This window comes from Equus caballus, chromosome 25 (genome assembly GCF_041296265.1).
Source record: "Equus caballus isolate H_3958 breed thoroughbred chromosome 25, TB-T2T, whole genome shotgun sequence".
NCBI lineage: Eukaryota > Metazoa > Chordata > Mammalia > Perissodactyla > Equidae > Equus > Equus caballus.
In genome coordinates, this window is record NC_091708.1 from 39,025,286 (window position 1) to 39,043,513 (window position 18,228).

Sequence of the window (18,228 nt, forward strand, 5' to 3'; positions counted from 1 at the left end):
CCTGTCCCTTGGCACAGGCAGAATAGGATTGAGGTAAACAGTAGGAGGAAGAGAACATCTCCTCCGGACCCTCCACCCCACCCCCTTGCCTCACCCTGCAGATGGTAGAAGGGACCTGAGAGTGACCAGGAGATGGGGCCCAGGAGCAGTGCTCACCAGTCAGGGGATGGCTCATTCTACCCATATTTAAGCCTTATCTCCCACCCCCCTTGTTTTGATGGAAACATTTAAACTTTCTTTAATCCCTTCTGAGCAGTATTTTCTAAGCCAGTCGCATGTGTGTGTCTGTAATTTGCATATATACATCAAATGGGTCTTCTTGACCAGTATTTGCAGTTTTAAAAAATCTGCTTATGTTGGAAATCATTTCTCAAAGGTCCTGTACGTCTTCCAGAATAAATTGCATCATAACAATGAAACCTCCAGCTCCCCCAGGCAGAGTGGGTCTCTCCAGCCTCTGACCTCCCCCAGCACCCCATCCTTGCTTCTGTAGTCGTGTCATTTAACCGGGTTGCGTTGTGATTTGTCTGTCTACATATGTGTGTCTCTCTCTCCCACCAGGCTCTGTGCTCCTCCAGGGCAGAGATGATGCTGCGTTCGTCTTTATAAGTCCAGCAGTTAGTACAGGCCCTGAAAAATAGGTTCTCAGTGCTTGCTAGATAGACAAATGTTTAAATAGAGCTTCTGAGAATTTAAATGCAGTATTAAAATGGTTTGATCATCATCGTCATAATAATCAGAGCATTTTATATTAATCATCTTATTATTATTATTATTATATTATTCTAATATGTATTTATTGAGCACTTCCTATGTCCAGGCACTATTCTGGGCTCATTACATGTTTTATATTATTGAATCTTCTTCACAAGCCTAGAAGTGGCTACAGTCATTGCCCCCATTTAGAGATAAGGAAACAAAAATTTGGAGAGGAAAAATTAGGTGATTTGCCCAAGGTCACACAGCTAAGAAGTGTGGAACTGAGATTGGAACCTGATCAGACGAATACCAAAACCCACACTCGTAACCACTCATTTTAAAGAGAGGAGAATGGGGGCGGGGTAGGGGGAGGGCTGTAAATCTGAAATATTATTTTTACTACATAGATTTTTTGAGGCTTTTTTTTTCTGGATTAAAATATGGTTCCTGTGATTTATATACCTGAATGCCAAGTATACGTTGCATGGTAAACAGAGATCACAGGGAATCCTAGCACTGATTTAGAATGGCAACAGACACCAGCCCAAAGAAACAAAGCAATTAAGTACAAAGAAAAAGAGCCCTTTGTTTTGAAAAATTATGTAATTGTATTAATTTAGGAAATATTCTCATTTAATTGCCTGTAATATTAAACTAATAATACTTTTATTTACAGTAACTAATGAATAACATTTTATGCTTCCTGGGTTTTATTTTTTCTTTTAAATTAATTTGTTAAATCATCCAAATGGATATTATTGCTTGGTTATTACTTTTTTTCAGAAATAAAGCATCTAATACGTTGAACACTGTTTAGTGTTCAATGAATAAGTTATAGTTTGGCTGAGATTGGACCAAAGCCTCTACTCGGGATGTTAAATTCCATGAATTTCCACCATTTTCGTGTATTTAACTACCCGAAGGAGTTTCAGCCTGAGAAACTGGTTTGCTCTTGGTCACCAGAGTTGCATCAATGTCCTGTGACATTGTGACAGTGTGACAATCCAGCATGTCACAGTCCTGTCCAATAGGACTTGCTTTGATTGTGGAATAACAATTGTGGTGGCAGCCAGAACTCTGTACCATGTGGGAAGAGTGAGGAGAGAAAGGTTCTAGGTTGTGCAGTGTCGGCCACATAGATGGGTTCTGGTAGACGCTGTGTCATTGCTGAATCAAATCTTCCAACAAAGGGGAGAGTTTAGGTTTTCAGTAGTTTTAACTGGCCAGATCAGAGGTTTATGAGGAATAACGGGAAGAGAAGTACTGAGAGAAACAGGTTCTCTGTGTTAAAAAGGTTTTTTTTTCTGCAGCGTTATTTTTTTCATGCCCTCGTTCACTGGGGCACTGTCTCCTTTCACATTAGCTGGCATACCAGTCCTCATCAGGCACCAGCCACCGTGGCACCCTCTGTTTTAATTAGCCAGCTGCCCAAGCCAGCCATAAAGGTGGGGTCAGGGCAGGGGAGCTGTGGGGCTGGCATTCTGATGCCACTGAGAATCGCTTTCCAGTGTGACTGGTCAGTCGCCTTCCCACTGTTACTGCCCTGAGCCCCCACCCTCTCCTCAGGCAGGCCCTGCCAGCTTGAGCTCAGGGGGCTTAGTCTGACCTGCCGGGTCTTGCGTGAGTAATGAACCTTCTCTGCTTTCCAGAACTGGCACAGGCCGCAGCCCACCTTTGTGTTCCTGTGGTCGCTTCCGTAGGAATTTGGCGTTTGTCTATTCGCATTCCCTTGTTTGATAGAGGTTTAGTATCTGTACTATGTCAGGCAGTGTGCTTAGCTCTGGGGATGCAGTGGTGAGAAAAACAGCGTCACCGTCTTCGCGGAGCTTCCGTGGGGCATAGAGGGAGTGCGTGAGGAGAGACAGGCGTGAATCAAGTAATCACGCAAAGAAATGTAAATCACAGCTCTGAAGGTGCTCCAAGAACTTACAGTGGAGTCGTTTTCGCAGGCGGTGAGGTCGGCCTTCCAGGCAAGGGAGTACCATGTGTGCGCATCCTCGAGTGGGAAGGGATGGGGGTGCTGGCATAGAGGTGGGATTGTGGGACAATCAGATTTGGAGATTTGAAATCGCAGGGGCTGCAGTGTGAGGAGCGGGTTGGAGAGAAGCAATGGTGGGTCAATGTACAGACCGGTTAGGAGCTGGTTACAGTCATCCGAATGAGAGAGGACAGTGACTTGGATGAAGACGGTGATGGTGGAGATGGTAAAGGTGAGAGAGTTAAACATGTTAGCCTGAGGTCTGAGTTCAGTGTCTGTGGGTTCCGTGATCATAAGTTCAGAGGGAGCTACCTTCCTTCTAACCATCAAATCATTAAACATGTTCTTCCTTTCTTCTTCTTGAACCTTTAAGCAAGATAAGCAGTAAGCTTCTTGTTCTATCTCAGCAAGGGAAAAGGGCGTTATTGCCTACGTCTGGCAGTGTGTAGAGTATACCTGTGAGACATTTCACTTATATTTGTTGTGCGAATGAATGACTGGGTCGGTGAATGGCTCTCAGCCCTTCCCTAAGCCTTTGAGTCCTGGATGAGCCTGGCCATAGTGAGGACTCTATCCACCAACCTCTGATTCAGGGGTGTGTGCATCACCGTCTCTCTTTATATACTCATGGCAGACGTTATTAACTGATTGCAGCTCTCTTTTCTTGCCAAGCCTGGATGTGACCTCAGAATGCTTCTCCAGAGCCCTTGAGGCAGCCTATACCAATGACACTTGACTTGGAAACTGTTTGCTATTCCCTCTATTTAACCGTGAGTAAATCTCACAAGCCAAGAAACTGACGCTGACTCCTCTATCCTTCTGCCATAAACATGGCAGTGACCCTAGGAGACCTAAATTCATCTTGTTCTCGTACTTTAGTATTGGCCTCTGTAAGGTTAGGAAACAAAATTAGGAAACGCAAGATCCGTCACTTCTGACGCCAACTGCAGAGTTTCAGGGTCCCCAAGGCCACACTCAGCTTCTATAATTTGCTAGAAGGGGACTCACAGAGCTTACTGAAAGCTCTGAAGCTCACTTATGGTTTCTTACCGTGCAAGGATACAGATTAACATCAGCCAAGGAACAGACGCACGGGACTGAGTCCGAGAGAGCTCCACGTGCAGAGCCTCCAGTTGTCCTCGCCCAGCGGGGTCGTGGACAGCAGGAGCTCCTCCTGGTAACAGTGTGTGCCAATACACGCGGAGCATTGTCAACCAGGGAGCTCACCTGAGTCTTGGCGTCCAGAGGTAGATCTGGATACCATGCGACCCGAAGCCCCGCCACAAATCACATCACTCTCCCGTGTGGCTCAAAGTCCCCAGTAAACACTCATGGAGGACATTCCCAGGGCTTCGAGCTCACCTCCCAGGAGCCAGGGCCAGAGGCCAGACCTCTCACTGGGCAAGATTAAATTCTTTACTACACAGCCTCTCCTGCTCATCTTCAGTTTACCAACAGTGTAACGATCAGACACCATAAATAGCTAAACATATGTAAAAATCTTCTTTGTATTTGTTTTTAGAAATTATTTTGCAAAATAAAGGTTAAGTATAAAAATTGGATCATAGATATTCCACGGAAGATGGTTAGGTAGGGTAGTGGTTAGGTGAAGATAATGGGCTTCTGGAGTCTGGCTGCCTGTGTTCACATCCCAGGTCTACCGCGTACTAGTTATGTGACCTTAACTAGTTCTTTTTCCTTTCTCTGCCTCAGTTTCCTCATTCATAAATGAGAATAATAATAGTACACAGGTTGTGTTGTTACTATGAGAATTAAATGAGATAATACGTATTAAGGTGAGAAGAGTGCCTGGCATGTAGAAGCACTCAATAAATATTAGATGCCATTATTTTTATATTTATGATAGAAAAAAATTTATCAATCTTTTTCAAATAATTTGCTTTGGGAAAATCTGTAGGTTTTGCCTGAAATTTCTTCATTTTCACACCTTCCTATCTTTTAACACAAGTGAAAATATGAGAGAACTATCTTTCTTAAGAAGTTGTGTATCTGTTTTACCTGGTAAGTCCTGAATTACAGCGGTGAGCGCCCCTCCGGGCAAGTGTGTTCTAATGAATCTGGAATGTGGAAATTGTTGGCAGATTTTTGCTGCAAATTGTGGGCAGATCTAAAAGGTTAAAAAAAAGACATGTCATTTTTCCCAAGTAGCAACTGAGAAATCTAGACGATTTAGGGGAAAATAAGTTAAACCTTGAGTCAGTAATTTTAGGACTGACGTGCCAAGCCCTGATCTCCTTTTCACTCATCTCGTTCTAGCGTTGAGAAGACTGTCCATTTGCAAGCATCACATTGCCAGAGCTGAAACACAGTCTGCCTGCCTCGGAAGGGACTAATTGGCCTTTTGGAAACTGTTTAAAACTGAATGAAACACAAGAGCTTTCTGTGATGTTAGCGGAGCCTTGAGTTCATGCCAGCCATTAATTGTTTTTTAGGCTTTCCTGTGAAGGCGCCTGAAGTTCAGGCTTGGCTTTTGGTGTTGCCATCTGTGAGCTGCACTTGTCCACGTGTAATGTGTATTAAGACTGTTTTCCCAGGGAGCTGTTTTTCAGTATTGGAATATGATCAAATTTAGATTTGATGCTTTTGTTTTCCACTCCTGTGGGCTAGGTGGTCCTCACTCTTCAGCTCCTAAAGACCGTGCGGCCGGCTGCGTGAGAACTTGGCCAGTAGAGCTTCCAAAAGACCATTGGCTTCTAGGCTGGGCCCTCCAGCTCGTGTAGGATTTAGCTTACTTATAGGACGGGTACAGACAGAAGGGGCTTGCAAATGGTGACCCAGCTACCTAACTGAGCGCTCTTTTGTCCCCTAGCTTATTTCCAGCGATGCTGATGGAGCCATCCAAAGGGCTGGAAGATTCAGAGTGGAAAATGGCTCTTCGGATGAGGTAAGGAAGCCCCCAGTTCCTGTATTGTCACCGGGCACATGATTATGGTGCCTGTGATACAGCAGTGAGCAAGCAGTGATCTTCGTTACCGCAGCAGACTCGCCTAATGGAGCCCAGCACGGGGTAACTGGAGCTCCTCAGAGCTTTCCTTGAAGCAGACGTGAAAGGGCAGTGCCATCATTCTGTGTATGGAAGGTGCTATTAATAGGATGACACATACCCTTTAAAGGATTTCTAATAAAGCCAGATAGACTCAGAAATGGCACCAAAGACAAATTCACAGCCACGACACCCTTTGTGAATGGACCCCAGAATCCCACCTCTTCCACTTTGCCAGGCTGGTCAGCTTGGCATATGAGCCATATCAGGGTCCAGGAGAGAGATGCAAAAAATTACTGTGATTACAAAATGTCCTCTTCTTCAGAGAAGACACCGAGAAAGAAGGCCATTACTGTCACCACTCCTCGGGCCCAAGCCCTCTTTCTGGGCTCTCCCGGTCTTCCTTACTGCCGGCCACAGGGACTCGTCATGCTTTTCTTTCTCCTTTAACACTTCCACTGCCCACTCTCTCCCTTGAGATCTACCCCCAAAACTGCAGAGTGTGGTGCGAGCCCCCCAATTTTTTTCTTCTTTCCTGCCTCCCTGAGAGGTCACTCGTCATAGTGCTTTAGCACCCCCCAGCTTTGGAGTCAGACAAGCCTGGGTTCAAGTGCCAGCTCCCCCACCTCCTAGGTGTATGACCCTGGGCAGGTAAGCTGCCTTTCTGAGCTTTGGTTTCTTCACCTATGAAATGGAAACTGTTTTAGGATTATTGAAAGGTTTCAGTGAGCTGAGCTCGTAAAGCTGTTAACACTGTGCCTGGCGTATTAGTAAGCATTCAGTAAGTGATAGCTATAATAGTAGTAATGGTTGTTGTTGTTTCCATAACTAGTGCTGTACAGACAGCCTGCCCTCCTGATCACCTCCTTAATCCAGTTCTTGTTGAAGGGCTATGGATTCAACTGGAAAGGCCACAGCATTTGGGAAGTTGTTGCTCATCTTTACCTTTGGCCTTAACTTCACATACCCGTTCACCTAGGCGTGGTACCTTCGCCCCTGCTCTGTGAGGCAAAGGGGGCAGTCCCATCTGGGGCTGGGCTCCTGCCTGGGTGCCCATAAACTTCTTGTCCGGAATGATGTCAGCTGATCTACATAGAAGAAGGAACTCCCAGGGAAATTGGCTCCTGAAGCTTGGAAACAGCCCTCCCCAAGTGGCCCAGATCCTGAAATGAGACAGTCTTATCACCACAGGCTCAGGCAGCCAAGGGTGTCTCAGGAGCTAAGTCAGGAGCCGGGGCATTGAGTCCTCATTTTCCACTGCTCAGAAAGCCAGCAGCCCCCATGCCGAGTTTCTCCTTTGAGGACCTCAGTACCAGAGACCCTAGAGGTTGCTGTACCCCAAGACATCTGTCTGCTGCCAAAATTTTGCAGGACTTCAGCCCAACCCAAAATGAACAAACCATTCTGGACTTTCCCCACCCCACATAAGCACAACTCTGGCCCCTGCCAGGACCAGTGTCTAGAAGAAATCTATACTTCCTGGGAAAGACATAAGTGCAGCTTTCATGTGGTCCTAGGGTCACCACACTTTAGTCATCAAACACTCCTCAACTGGTGATGTCACCTGGCCATATACCAGAGGGCAAGTTCTGGGGCCTGGTCACCTGTGGAGGATCATGGTCAGGAGTGGCTCTAGAGTCAGGCTGCCTGGGTTCAAATTGTGACTCTACAACTCACCAGCCATGTGGCCGTGGGCAGTTCACTTAACGTCTTTGGAAACATTTAGTGGAGTTATTGATTTCATAAATCATTGTGGTCTCCTGTGTTCAGTACACAGTCCTATCTCGGATTGCTTCTGTGGGAAATATGATATCAAGGCTCAGACACGGTTTTCAGTTTTGTTTCTACCAAAGCCATTGAGCGTGAGTGCTCCTTTGGAACCCCTTGGCTGTGTTTTATGTTGATAGTCTTCAGTTAAAAGCTTCTGCCCAGCGTTAGTGCACAACCTCATAAAAGGTTAGAGGAACCTGAGACCCAGAGGGGAAAACGCTGGCGCGCTCTGAGTTAGTTAAAGCCGTTAGTGCATTGGAAGGCTAAATATAGCTGCTTCAAATTTTTCAAACTCATGAACAAACAAATGGCAAAGCATTTCATTATTGGATTATTTTTCCTTCTATTATTGTATTTTAAGAGATCTTTAGATGATATGGATACTAACCCTTATCAGATATATGATTTGCAAAAATTTTCTCCCGTTCTGTAGGTTGTCTTTTCACTTTCTTGACTGTGTCCTTTGAAGCAGACAAGTTTTTAAATTCAGTGAGGTCTAGTTCATCTATTTTTTCTTTTGTTGCTTGTGTTTTTCGTGTCGTATCTAAGGGACCATTGCCTAATCCAGGGTTGCTTGGTCACTTTTTATGGTTACTATTCTCGTAAGATAATGTCAAATTTACCTTTTATAGTCAGCAAAATGGTTTTATCATCTGTGACTGATGATTCCAATATATGAAGGTTTTTGTGGCTCTCTATCTGTGGCTTGATTTTTGTCCTGGCATATGCTCACGGTGGACTGTGTTTCTTTGCGTGCTTACCTACCTAGTTGTGTGCTCTTTGTTGTTCAAGACAATGAGTTTTGCGGATAATATGAGGCCTAGTAGGGAGTGTGATGTTGTCACGTATAATCAGAAATAGATATTGGGTCTTTGTCCCCGTTCCTGGTGCAGAGCTCCTAAAACCCTTGGAATTTCTTAGGCGATGAGAGCCATGAAGGTGTCTTTTGTTATCAGTGACTTTTGGAAAGCACCTATGGGGGCTGGTTGCCAGTAGAGCCAACTTTGTGATTAGAAGGTTAGCCATTTATGTCCCAGCCCCGACCTCCAGGGTGGCAGAGGGGCTGGAGATGGAATTAAATGGCCAGTTGCCAATGATCTAATCAATCGTGCCTATGTGATGAAGCCTCCATAAAAACCCAGAAGGACAGGGTTTGGAGAGCTTCCAAGTTGGTGAACACGAGGAGATTTTGGAAGAAGGGTGCCCCTTCTCACATGCCTTGTTCTATGCATCTCTTCCATCTGGCTGTTCCCGAGTTATATCCTTTTATAATAAACTGATAGTCTAATTAGTAAAATGTTTCCCTGAGTTCTGTGAGCCGCTCTAGCAAATTAATCGAACCCAAAGAGGGGGTCACTGGAACCTCCAATCTATAGCCTGTGGGTCAGAAGCACAGGTGAACCTGAACTTGCAATTGGCATCTGAAGTTGGGGGAAGGACAGTCTTGTAGGACTGAGCCCTCAACCTGTGGGATCTGACGCTGTCTCCAGGTAGATAGTGTCAGAATTGAGTTGAATTTTAGCACACCTAGCTTGTGTCAGAGAATTGCTTGATGGTGTGGGGAAAAAACACGGGTTAGAATTGGTGTCAGAATCAGAGGGAGGGGGCCGGCCCCGTGGCCGAGTGGTTAAGTTTGCTCGCTCTGCTTCGGCGGCCCAGGATTTCACTGGTTCGGATCCTGGGCACGGACATGGCACCGCTCATCAAGCCATGCTGAGGAGGCATCCCACATACCACAACTAGAAGGATCTATGACTAAAAATATAGAACTATGTACCAGGGGGCTTTGGGGAGAAAAAGGAAAAATAAAATCTTTAAAAAAAAAAAGAATCAGAGGGAGGCTTTGCATTTGCTTTTGCCAAGCACCTTTAAAGTAAATTCCCAGCTTAGACTTTTTAAGCCACCCAGGTGGGGCAGAATGGAGCTGCGGATTTGTGTGAGGCTTTACATGAGATTACGTGAGGTCATAGTCCCTCGGAGACTCTCCCCCACTCAGCTCTGCCCAGCGCCGTGGCAGCCTTCCTTGGGGTCTTTGGGTTAGAGGTGGTCTCTTCTGGTTCACCCTCCCCTTGAACGTGTAGCCGGTTGGGGTCCCAGCTTAATGTTGGGTGGGTCTCTCCTTAGACTGCCCTACTTCCGTGGGTCCTGGCAGTTTGATCCTATGCTCTCTTGCCCCGTGAGGTCAGCAAAACCCAAGTTTAGTTTTGTCAGGATTGACAAATATCCTCGAGCTAAAAAGAAACTTCATGCTCCACTTACCGCTGTGGGTTCCCACTTGCCTTTCAGTTTTGGCTGGTAACTCCTTACTAGCTTATAAGCACTCCGGTGCTCTTAAGGAGATGATTTTAACATTTTTCAAGGGCTTTTAGTTTCTTCAGTGGGAGGGTTGGTCGAATAACCTGGCCCATCATTACCAAAAATGTAAGTTATATCAGGAGCACTTTTCATATGATGTGTGAAGTCATTCATTTAACCCACATTCACCGGATCATTTCTCGGTGCCAGACAGGCTGAGCACTGGTGATCTAGGGGTGAATAGGACTGCCGGGGTCCCTGCCCTCATGGGCTCACAGACTGGCAGGGAGCAGTCAATAAATGAGGAACACGGAGACACAGGATGATTGCAAATTTTCCTAACTCCTGTGAGGAAAACAAACAGGGCCGTGGTGCAGAGTAACAGGAGGAGTCCTCCTTTAGATCGGGTGGTCAGAGGAGGCCACAGCAGTGACGTCACAGTGAGCCCGAGGCCTCTGAGCCCTGCTTCTCAGCCTGTGGCGAAGGACTCTTTTTTTTTATTTCCAACCTGTTGCAGAACTCTATGTGGTCCTACCAGGCGTGACCAGTCTGCAGACCACCTCAGGCAACTCACCCCCAAATTCAACAGCACCCACGTTGGTCTGGACTCCGTTTAAGGGAATGAATCCCTGAGCTTGTGCTTAGGTATCACGGGAATGTCAGACTGCTATGAAAGGCCTAAGGGCTCCTCTCCATTGCTGCGTACTTCGTCCTAGACTGGTCAACAGTTTGCAGATGGGCACCATGGGCCATCCCTTAGAGTTCATCTAGGCCACTCCCACCCAAGGCATGAAGCCCCACAAGTTTTGCCGACAGTCAGCTCCTCTCTCCCTGCTTGAGTATATCTCAGTAACGGGAAACGTGCTACTCCCTTGAGGGGTTTTTTCCCTCCTGACACCAGCTGAGTGTCCTACACTTTAATTCAGTTCTGACACTAACTCCCCAGAGTTAGCGTCAGACTCCACAGGTTTAAGCACTTGGTCCCACAAGACTGCCCTCACTTCAGATGCCAGCCGCAAGTCTCAGGTCCCAGGTTACCCACACTTCCATCTGACTTGGCTATAAAATCAGAGATTCCCACACCCCTCCTCCTCATGTTCAATAATCTGCTAAAACAACTCAGAACACAGGACAGCGCTTTACTTACTATTACTGGTTTATGGTGAAGGCGACAACTCAGCCGTGGCCACATGGAAGGGATGCACACCACCCTCCCAATACCTTGATGTGTGCGGCAATGTAGAAGCTCCCTGAACCCCGTTGCATAGGGGTCTTTACACAGGTTTTTACAGAGATTTCATTAAGTCATTGGCCATGATGACTGATTCAATCTCCAGCGCTTCTCTCCTCCTCAGAGGTTCGGGGCTGAAATTTCCCAGCTTCTGGTCAAGGCTTGGCCATCCTAGCAAGCAGCCCCATCCTGGAGCTATCTAGGGGCCCACCAAGAGTCACCTCATTAGAACAAAGACGTTCCTGTCACCTTTAACACTCAGGAAATTTCAAAGGTTCTAGGAGCTGTGTGCCAGAAACCAGAGACAAAGACCAAATATATATTTCTCATTATACCACACCCCTAAAGCAGTTAATTCCATTTATCAGCATCTCTAATAGCTAGAAAATTCTTTTTATTGAACAAAATTCATCTGTCTCTATTTCCCATTCAGTTTCTATTCCCACTCAGGTTTCTGTGCCCACAGTGTGAGGCTGAGCCCCATCTTCAACATGACAGGCTCGCATGCATTCCCGGACGTCTGCTGTTTTTCTCCTAAGATGTAGACTTGGTTCCACTCACCATCACTCTTTGCTGCACCTTCGACATTGTGAGATCCTTAATGAACCTTTTAAATTGAAGTGCTCAGAACTGAACTCAGGGCTCCGGGGCACCCCATTCAGCCGCAGAGTGGTGCAGGCTCATCCCCCTCCTTGCCACGCACATTCTTCTCTTTTTATGAAGCCCGATGACTCCTTATGAGCCTCAATATGCTACCCTCCCCCTAGTCTTTTTCATGTGTGCTGTTATTTAGCTGTGAGTAGACATCATGGTGTAGTGGAGACAATTTTGGAGTCAAACCAACCTGGGTCCAGACTCGGCTCTACCACTTACCAGTTTATGACTCCACGTCTCTGACCTCAATCTCCTAATGGGGAAAAAGGGACATAATTACTACCATGTAGCACCTGGCCTTCCCCATCCTGTACTTGTGCAATTTGTGTTTGTACCTAAGTGTGAGATTTTTGCCTTGTCCACACTGAATTTAATCTTGTTAGCGTGTCCCATAATTGCTAATTGTCCATCATTGCTAATTGTCAAGAGTTTTTTTGACGTCTTGCTTCTGTCCCCTGTCCTATTAGCTAACCCGCTGGGAAGCTTTCTGTTACCTTCAGATGTGCTTGCCCTGCCATCTGTGTGCTCATCCCGTTATTAATTACAATGAGTGTGACCCTCGGGTGGCTCACTGGAGGCCTCCCTCACAGCTCACTGGTGTGTATCAGTTAGTGTGTAGTGGGGCAGAGGAGACAATCTTGCAGCTTCTTACAGATCTGTCCTCCTTAGCATGGGCAGGATTCTCTTATACACCGTTGGGGGATATGTAAATGAGTACAATCTTTTGGGAGGACAATTAGCAATAATTAATTTGGCCAACAGTTCTGCTACTAGGATGTGTATTGTAGCATTATTTAAAACAGAAAAAAAAAAACCTGAAACAATCTCAATTTCCATCAGTAATGATTCTATAAATTATGATGCATTTATACCATGGAATGCGTAGTAGCTGTTGGAGTAAGGTAGAGGTGTATATAATACAATAGAAAAATGTTTAAGATACAGTGATAGACATAAAAGAAAGTTCCAGAGTGATTTATATGATATCCCGTTTCCTTAAAAACAAAAAAAAGATAAATATGCTTGCAATATGCAAGAAAATTTCCAAAACAACACGTAAGAATTTGATAATAATTGCTTCTGGAGAATGGAAATGGAAGGTCAGGCAAGAAGCTGGAGGCCCTTAGCTTTCCACTTTTGGTGTTTCTATGCTGTTTACATGTTTTACACATCTATACTCCACTGAAGTATTTAATTAAAAAAAAATCATGGCCCCATGGCCGAGTGGTTAAGTTCGCAAGCTCCGCTTCAGCAGCCCAGGGTTTTGCCGGTTCAGATCCTAGGCATGGACATGGCACCACTCATCAAGCCATGCTGAGGCGGCGTCCCACATGCCACACTAGAAGGACCCACAACTAAAAAAGAAATATACATCTATGTACCAGGGGCTTTGGGGAGAAAAAGGAAAAATAAAATCTTTAAAAAAAAAAATCAATGTAGTCGTTAAAAGGAACAAAGTAGACCTATATATGCTGACATAGAAATATTTATAAGATATTTTCTTAAGTGAAAAAAATAAGCTTCAGTATAATATCTATACTCCTATCCCATTTATGAAAATAAATCATATGTGTATATATGTATGTATATAAATATATGTATGTGATTGTGAATGTGTGATCTGTGTATCTCTGTATAAAGTAAACACATCTTTGTAAATACATGAGAAGATCTGGGACCATGCAAACCAGCCTGGTCAAATGGTTATTATAGGGAAAGGAAGGGGATTGGGCATGGAGGATGGGGGAGGGGAAAAGATTCTAATTTTTGTGTGATTTCACTTTTTTCAACAAGCTTATATTTATATTTGCAATTCAAAAAAAGTTTTTAAAAAAAATCCATCTTCTTTACTGCCGGTGTTCTCTCAGCAATTTAACCTAGAGACTGAAGTAAAGTCAATTTAAATGCATTCACTCATTAACGGAACTCACTCTAGAAAATACTCGGAAAAAAATCACAGGCATTATATAAACCCATGGATCTCATTTGTAATCTGAGTGTCTGTATTGTGGGGCTTCCTTGCTTAAAGTCAAATATGAGAGTATGTTCAGATATGGTGAGGATGTTATATATGGATTTTGTTCAAATTCTCCTCAAAATATCCTGGCCAGTTCAGTCTTCCTCCTTCACATCCCACAAGTATAAAAGGGGTCAATGTACAATTAAGGCAGCAAGGAGCTTCTAGGGGCTTTGGAATTTGACGCAGAAATGATTCAGGATTTCTTAGTCTCAAGACTCATTCAACACTGTGGGCACGTTAATTCCCAAGGTGGGTCTTCTGCCCACCACAGACATGCCAGTAGTAGAGAGGCAAGGTGGTAGGAGAGAAAGGGTTTTATTACAGCTTGCTAGCAAGGGGGAAGATGGCCGACTAATGTCCAAAAGAGCCATCTTACAGAACAAAGACTACAGGCCAGTTATACAGGGGGCTGGCTTCTGGGTTGGGGAGGCATCTGGTTTCCGGGTGGAGCAGACATGTGGTCTTAGTTCCTGATAATCTTTTGTTTTAGTGGATATGCATCAGAGACTGGAGCAATGCCCTATACCCAGATCTTTCAGTTGTCATTGATGATGGCTATCAGCATAGACCCTCTGCCTGGAGGTGATCACATTCCTAAGGAACTCTGAAGAACAAGGTTATCAACTTATTGCAGCTGTGAGGGTCCATAAACTCTACAGGGCATGTATATCTCCTGGAGGGTGCATTTTCTGCTGGGTTAGTTAATCAGAGGTCATTCAGTGTTACAGTATAGTTTCTCTTCTACAATATGGCTTCCCTTATATCAACCTTATGCTGAGCCGGCATCAGGCATGTCTGCAGTGCAGAAGAATTTGAGTTCATTACTCTCTGTAATACCTTTTAGCAAATGTTTATCTAAAAGGGCATAAAATAAGTATGGTGTTTGCAATGTGTTAAACTTTTGTTGTCTGGAAAATGTGCTTGTTACCGAGCAAGGGCTCACCACCCAATGCACGTCAACAGCCAGTTATTACGGCATCAGCCTTTGGGAAAAGAAAAATAATTTTATTTGCAAGATCCATCTGCAGGGAGACAGGAGGCATATGCTCTCAGATCTGTCTCCCTGATCCAGGGCTTGAGGCAAAATTTATGAGATGCAGGGCAGGGAGGTGTGAAGTGTGGAGATGGATGATTGGAAGTAAGGAGAAGTAAGGTAACTGATTATTTTGGGGCAAGCGTAGTCAAACTTCATGCCCCTTCATAGGACACATTTACAACATGATGGTGTTAGTGTGATGATCTCAGGGTGGAGTTTTCAGCCCCTTTATATCAAAAAGGTCACTTATTGAGCATTTTCTCAAGCCCAGTTGGTGGGTTGGTGTTCTCAACCAGCGTGAAATGAACAAAGAGGGTCAGTTCCTGAGAGACAACTCTTAATTATTCTGTTGATAAGGTGGGGTCAGTTGAACTGGTCCTAGAGGGCCTGTGGTTACATGCTCATCAGAATATTTCCTCCTAACTTTCTCGTTGGTGTTAAATAATGTATTCCTGTGTCACTGTTACCTTCAAGTGCTGTAGGCCAAGTTTCTGTATCTCTGAAATCCTCTATAAAATAGTCAGGATTTATTGCAAAATTAAAACTACAGTTAGCCACTACTACGCGCACTCCAGAACCTCTAAAATTAAAAGGACGAAATGCTAAGAGTTGGTCAGAGGATGTGGAGTATCTAGAAGTCTCCTGTATGTATTGCTAATAATGTAAATTGTGCATCCCCTTTGAAAAACTGTCTAGTAGTATCTACTGAAACAACATTTGCATCTTCTGCATCCAGGATGTATACCTGCCAGAAATGGGTGACTATGTCCACCGAAAGACAGACACAAGGACGTTTGTAGTGACTTTATTCTTTTTTTTTTTTAAAGATTTTACTTTTTTCCTTTTTCTTCCAAAGCCCCCGGGTACATAGTTGTGGGTCCTTTTAGTTGTGGCATGTGGGATGCCGCGTCAGCATGGCTTGATGAGTGGTGCCATGTCCCCGCCCAGGATTCGAACTGGTGAAACCCTGCGCCGCCGAAGCAGAGCACGCAAACTTAACCACTCAGCCACAGGGCCGGCCCCTTGACTTTATTCTTAATAACCAAAAACTGGAAACAATCCATATGCCTATCAACTGAATAATGAATAATACATAAATCTTGATGTTCATACTGTGGACTGCTACGTGGCAATGGGAAAGAGTGAACTACCGCTACACCAAAACATGGATGAATGACACAGATATTTTTGTCAAAGGACAAAAAGCCTGACTCCAACAGACATACATGATATGATTTCATTACTATAAAGTTCAAAAGCAGGTAAAACTCATCAATGGTGATGGGGGCAGAACAGTGGTTACCTTTCAGAGTGTGGTTGAGTATTGACTGGGAAAGTGCATGAAGGAGCCTTCTAGGGTGCTGTCTTGATCCAGTGGTTACAAGGGTGTGTACGTATTTGAAAATCATTTCACTGTACACTTAAGATTTGGCCCTTTACTGTCCACTTCTGCCACATATCATCAGAAACTGGAACTCGTTTGCCGAGTCGTTCTTCGGGGGCCCTGGGCAGCGCGGACGTGTTCTGCTTCGTCTCCCTTTCTTTTGTCAGTTCCTGTGTGTATTCTTGTCTTGACACCTCGTCGTATGTGCTTTTAACAAGAGACAGGAAGTGTCTTGCTCTGTGAGACTCACAACTCTCTTGGTGTTGAGCTTTCCCCCCATCTTAGTTAACTATTCAGTGAAGATGAAAGTTAAGTGGGTAACTTTTTGATCATTAAAAAAAGAACTCATAACTGACAGTGTGTACTCAGTAGAGGTGGGGGCATGCCACGACCAGAGTGCCATCTCACTCTGCGTCGCTGTGCTGCCTCTGCCCCTTCTCCGTGTTTTTCCATGCTGCAGTTGGCAGCATGCAGACTTCTGGGAGGGGAGACAGCAGACTCAAGAGCTTCCGAAGGGCTAGAGTATGGGGGTCATTTTCTATGCCTCTGATCCCCCTTGGCAGTCTGTGAAACCTGTAGGACCCTTCTCAACATAATGTTTTTAATGAGTAAAACAAAATATATAGGATTACTAAGGAAAACAGTTGTATTGAAATAGTTATCAAAATGATTCTTTAAACCTAATTTGTGATACCATAATATGCATGCTTTTTTATTAATACATTAAATAATAAATCCAGCAACAGGTCCCCTAATTATTATAATTTTGAATGATGAAGAATGTGAATAGTATTTTGAGATATCTGCGATCACTGTATAGAGTTCTGAAAATGTGATTTTTTTTTTTTTTGGTGACAAAGTTACCACGGCTGTTCATTCTACTGTAGTTGTTTGCGTACATTCATAACTGAGTGAAATACTAAATATTAGTTAGAAGTTAGGAAAAATAAAGTTGTTTTCTCCCCCATTCAAGTTCATGCTCATCCTGGATTCTTTTAGAACCCCTGGTATAGAGCATTGATTCTCAAAGTTCAGTGTTCATCGGAATCACCTGGGATGCTTGTTAAGACGCAGATTCTAAGGCTCTACCCACAGAAATCCTGAGGAAGAGGTCTAGGACGGGCCCAAGAGTGCACGTCTTAACAAACCTAGAAGCACTGAGCTAAGATGTGGCACAGCTACCTGAAAGAAACCTCTCTGTGCCAGGGAAGTCTTGGGGGCTCCAGAGGCTTAAATGTCATGGTGACTTCAGGGTCTCCTCGCCAGGCTCTGTGGATGTTTTCCAGGATCCAGGACCTTGGGGTCATGACACCCACCACTGTGGAGTCTGACTGCCCAAGGCCAGATGCCCCCATGTGGGGTCAGCTGATGCCTGAGGCCGGCTGGTGGATGCCAGGGTCATACCATAGCTGCATACCACCCGATGCGTAGTAGAAAGAGCTCTGGACCAGGAGTACCCACTGCCAGTGGTTTAAGGTCATAAAATGAACAGCTGTTGATAATGAATCGTTCAGAAATTCTGCAAGAAACAAAACCCAATTATATGCTTTCTTGGGTCACACCCAAAGGTCAAAACTAAGAGGCAGCAGCTTGACTAGGTCATCAATATTAACGTCACCAATGAGGAATAGATGGATATCTTAAAATAGGATAAGCTGAGAAGGACAGGCATCCCTGATGTATTCTGAACTGTAGCATCCAGGTACACGTGACCTGAATCTAATCATGGAAAACATCGGACAAACCAAATGAGGAGTGCTTTATTTAAAAAGAGGAGAGCGGTGTGTGCTGCATTCCTCAAAAATGTCAGTCATAAAGACAGAGCCAGTCTGTGGAGATGTTCCAGATAAGGGAAGCCAAAGAGACATGACAACTAAATGATCCTGTACTGCAGGGGGACATGCTTTAAATGACATTGTTGAGTCATTGGAATATGGATGAAAATTGGAATACAGATGAAAGTATTGTATCGATGTTAAATTTACGAAAGTTGATAAGGCTATATTGTGGTTGTGTAAGAAAACATCCCTATTCTTGGGAAATACACACTGAAGTACTTAAGGATAAAGGGCTATTATTTATGCATCTTAGTCTTAAATAGTTCAGAAAAAATTGTGTGCATAGACAGAGAGAGAGAGAAAAGTGTGAACACATGAG

General features: G+C 44.4%; 1 protein-coding gene across 6 annotated transcripts in view; it reads left to right on the forward strand.

Annotated features, from left to right (window-relative positions):
• GARNL3 (GTPase activating Rap/RanGAP domain like 3) overlaps positions 1-18,228 on the forward strand; it is a 144,890-nt gene that overhangs the window by 52,393 nt on the left and 74,269 nt on the right. For all 6 annotated transcript variants that reach the window (XM_023628919.2, XM_023628920.2, XM_070250784.1 and 3 more), the window contains one exon: positions 5,508-5,582. In XM_023628919.2, the coding sequence (XP_023484687.1) occupies positions 5,508-5,582 (75 nt within the window). The remainder of the gene's footprint in view (positions 1-5,507; positions 5,583-18,228) is intronic.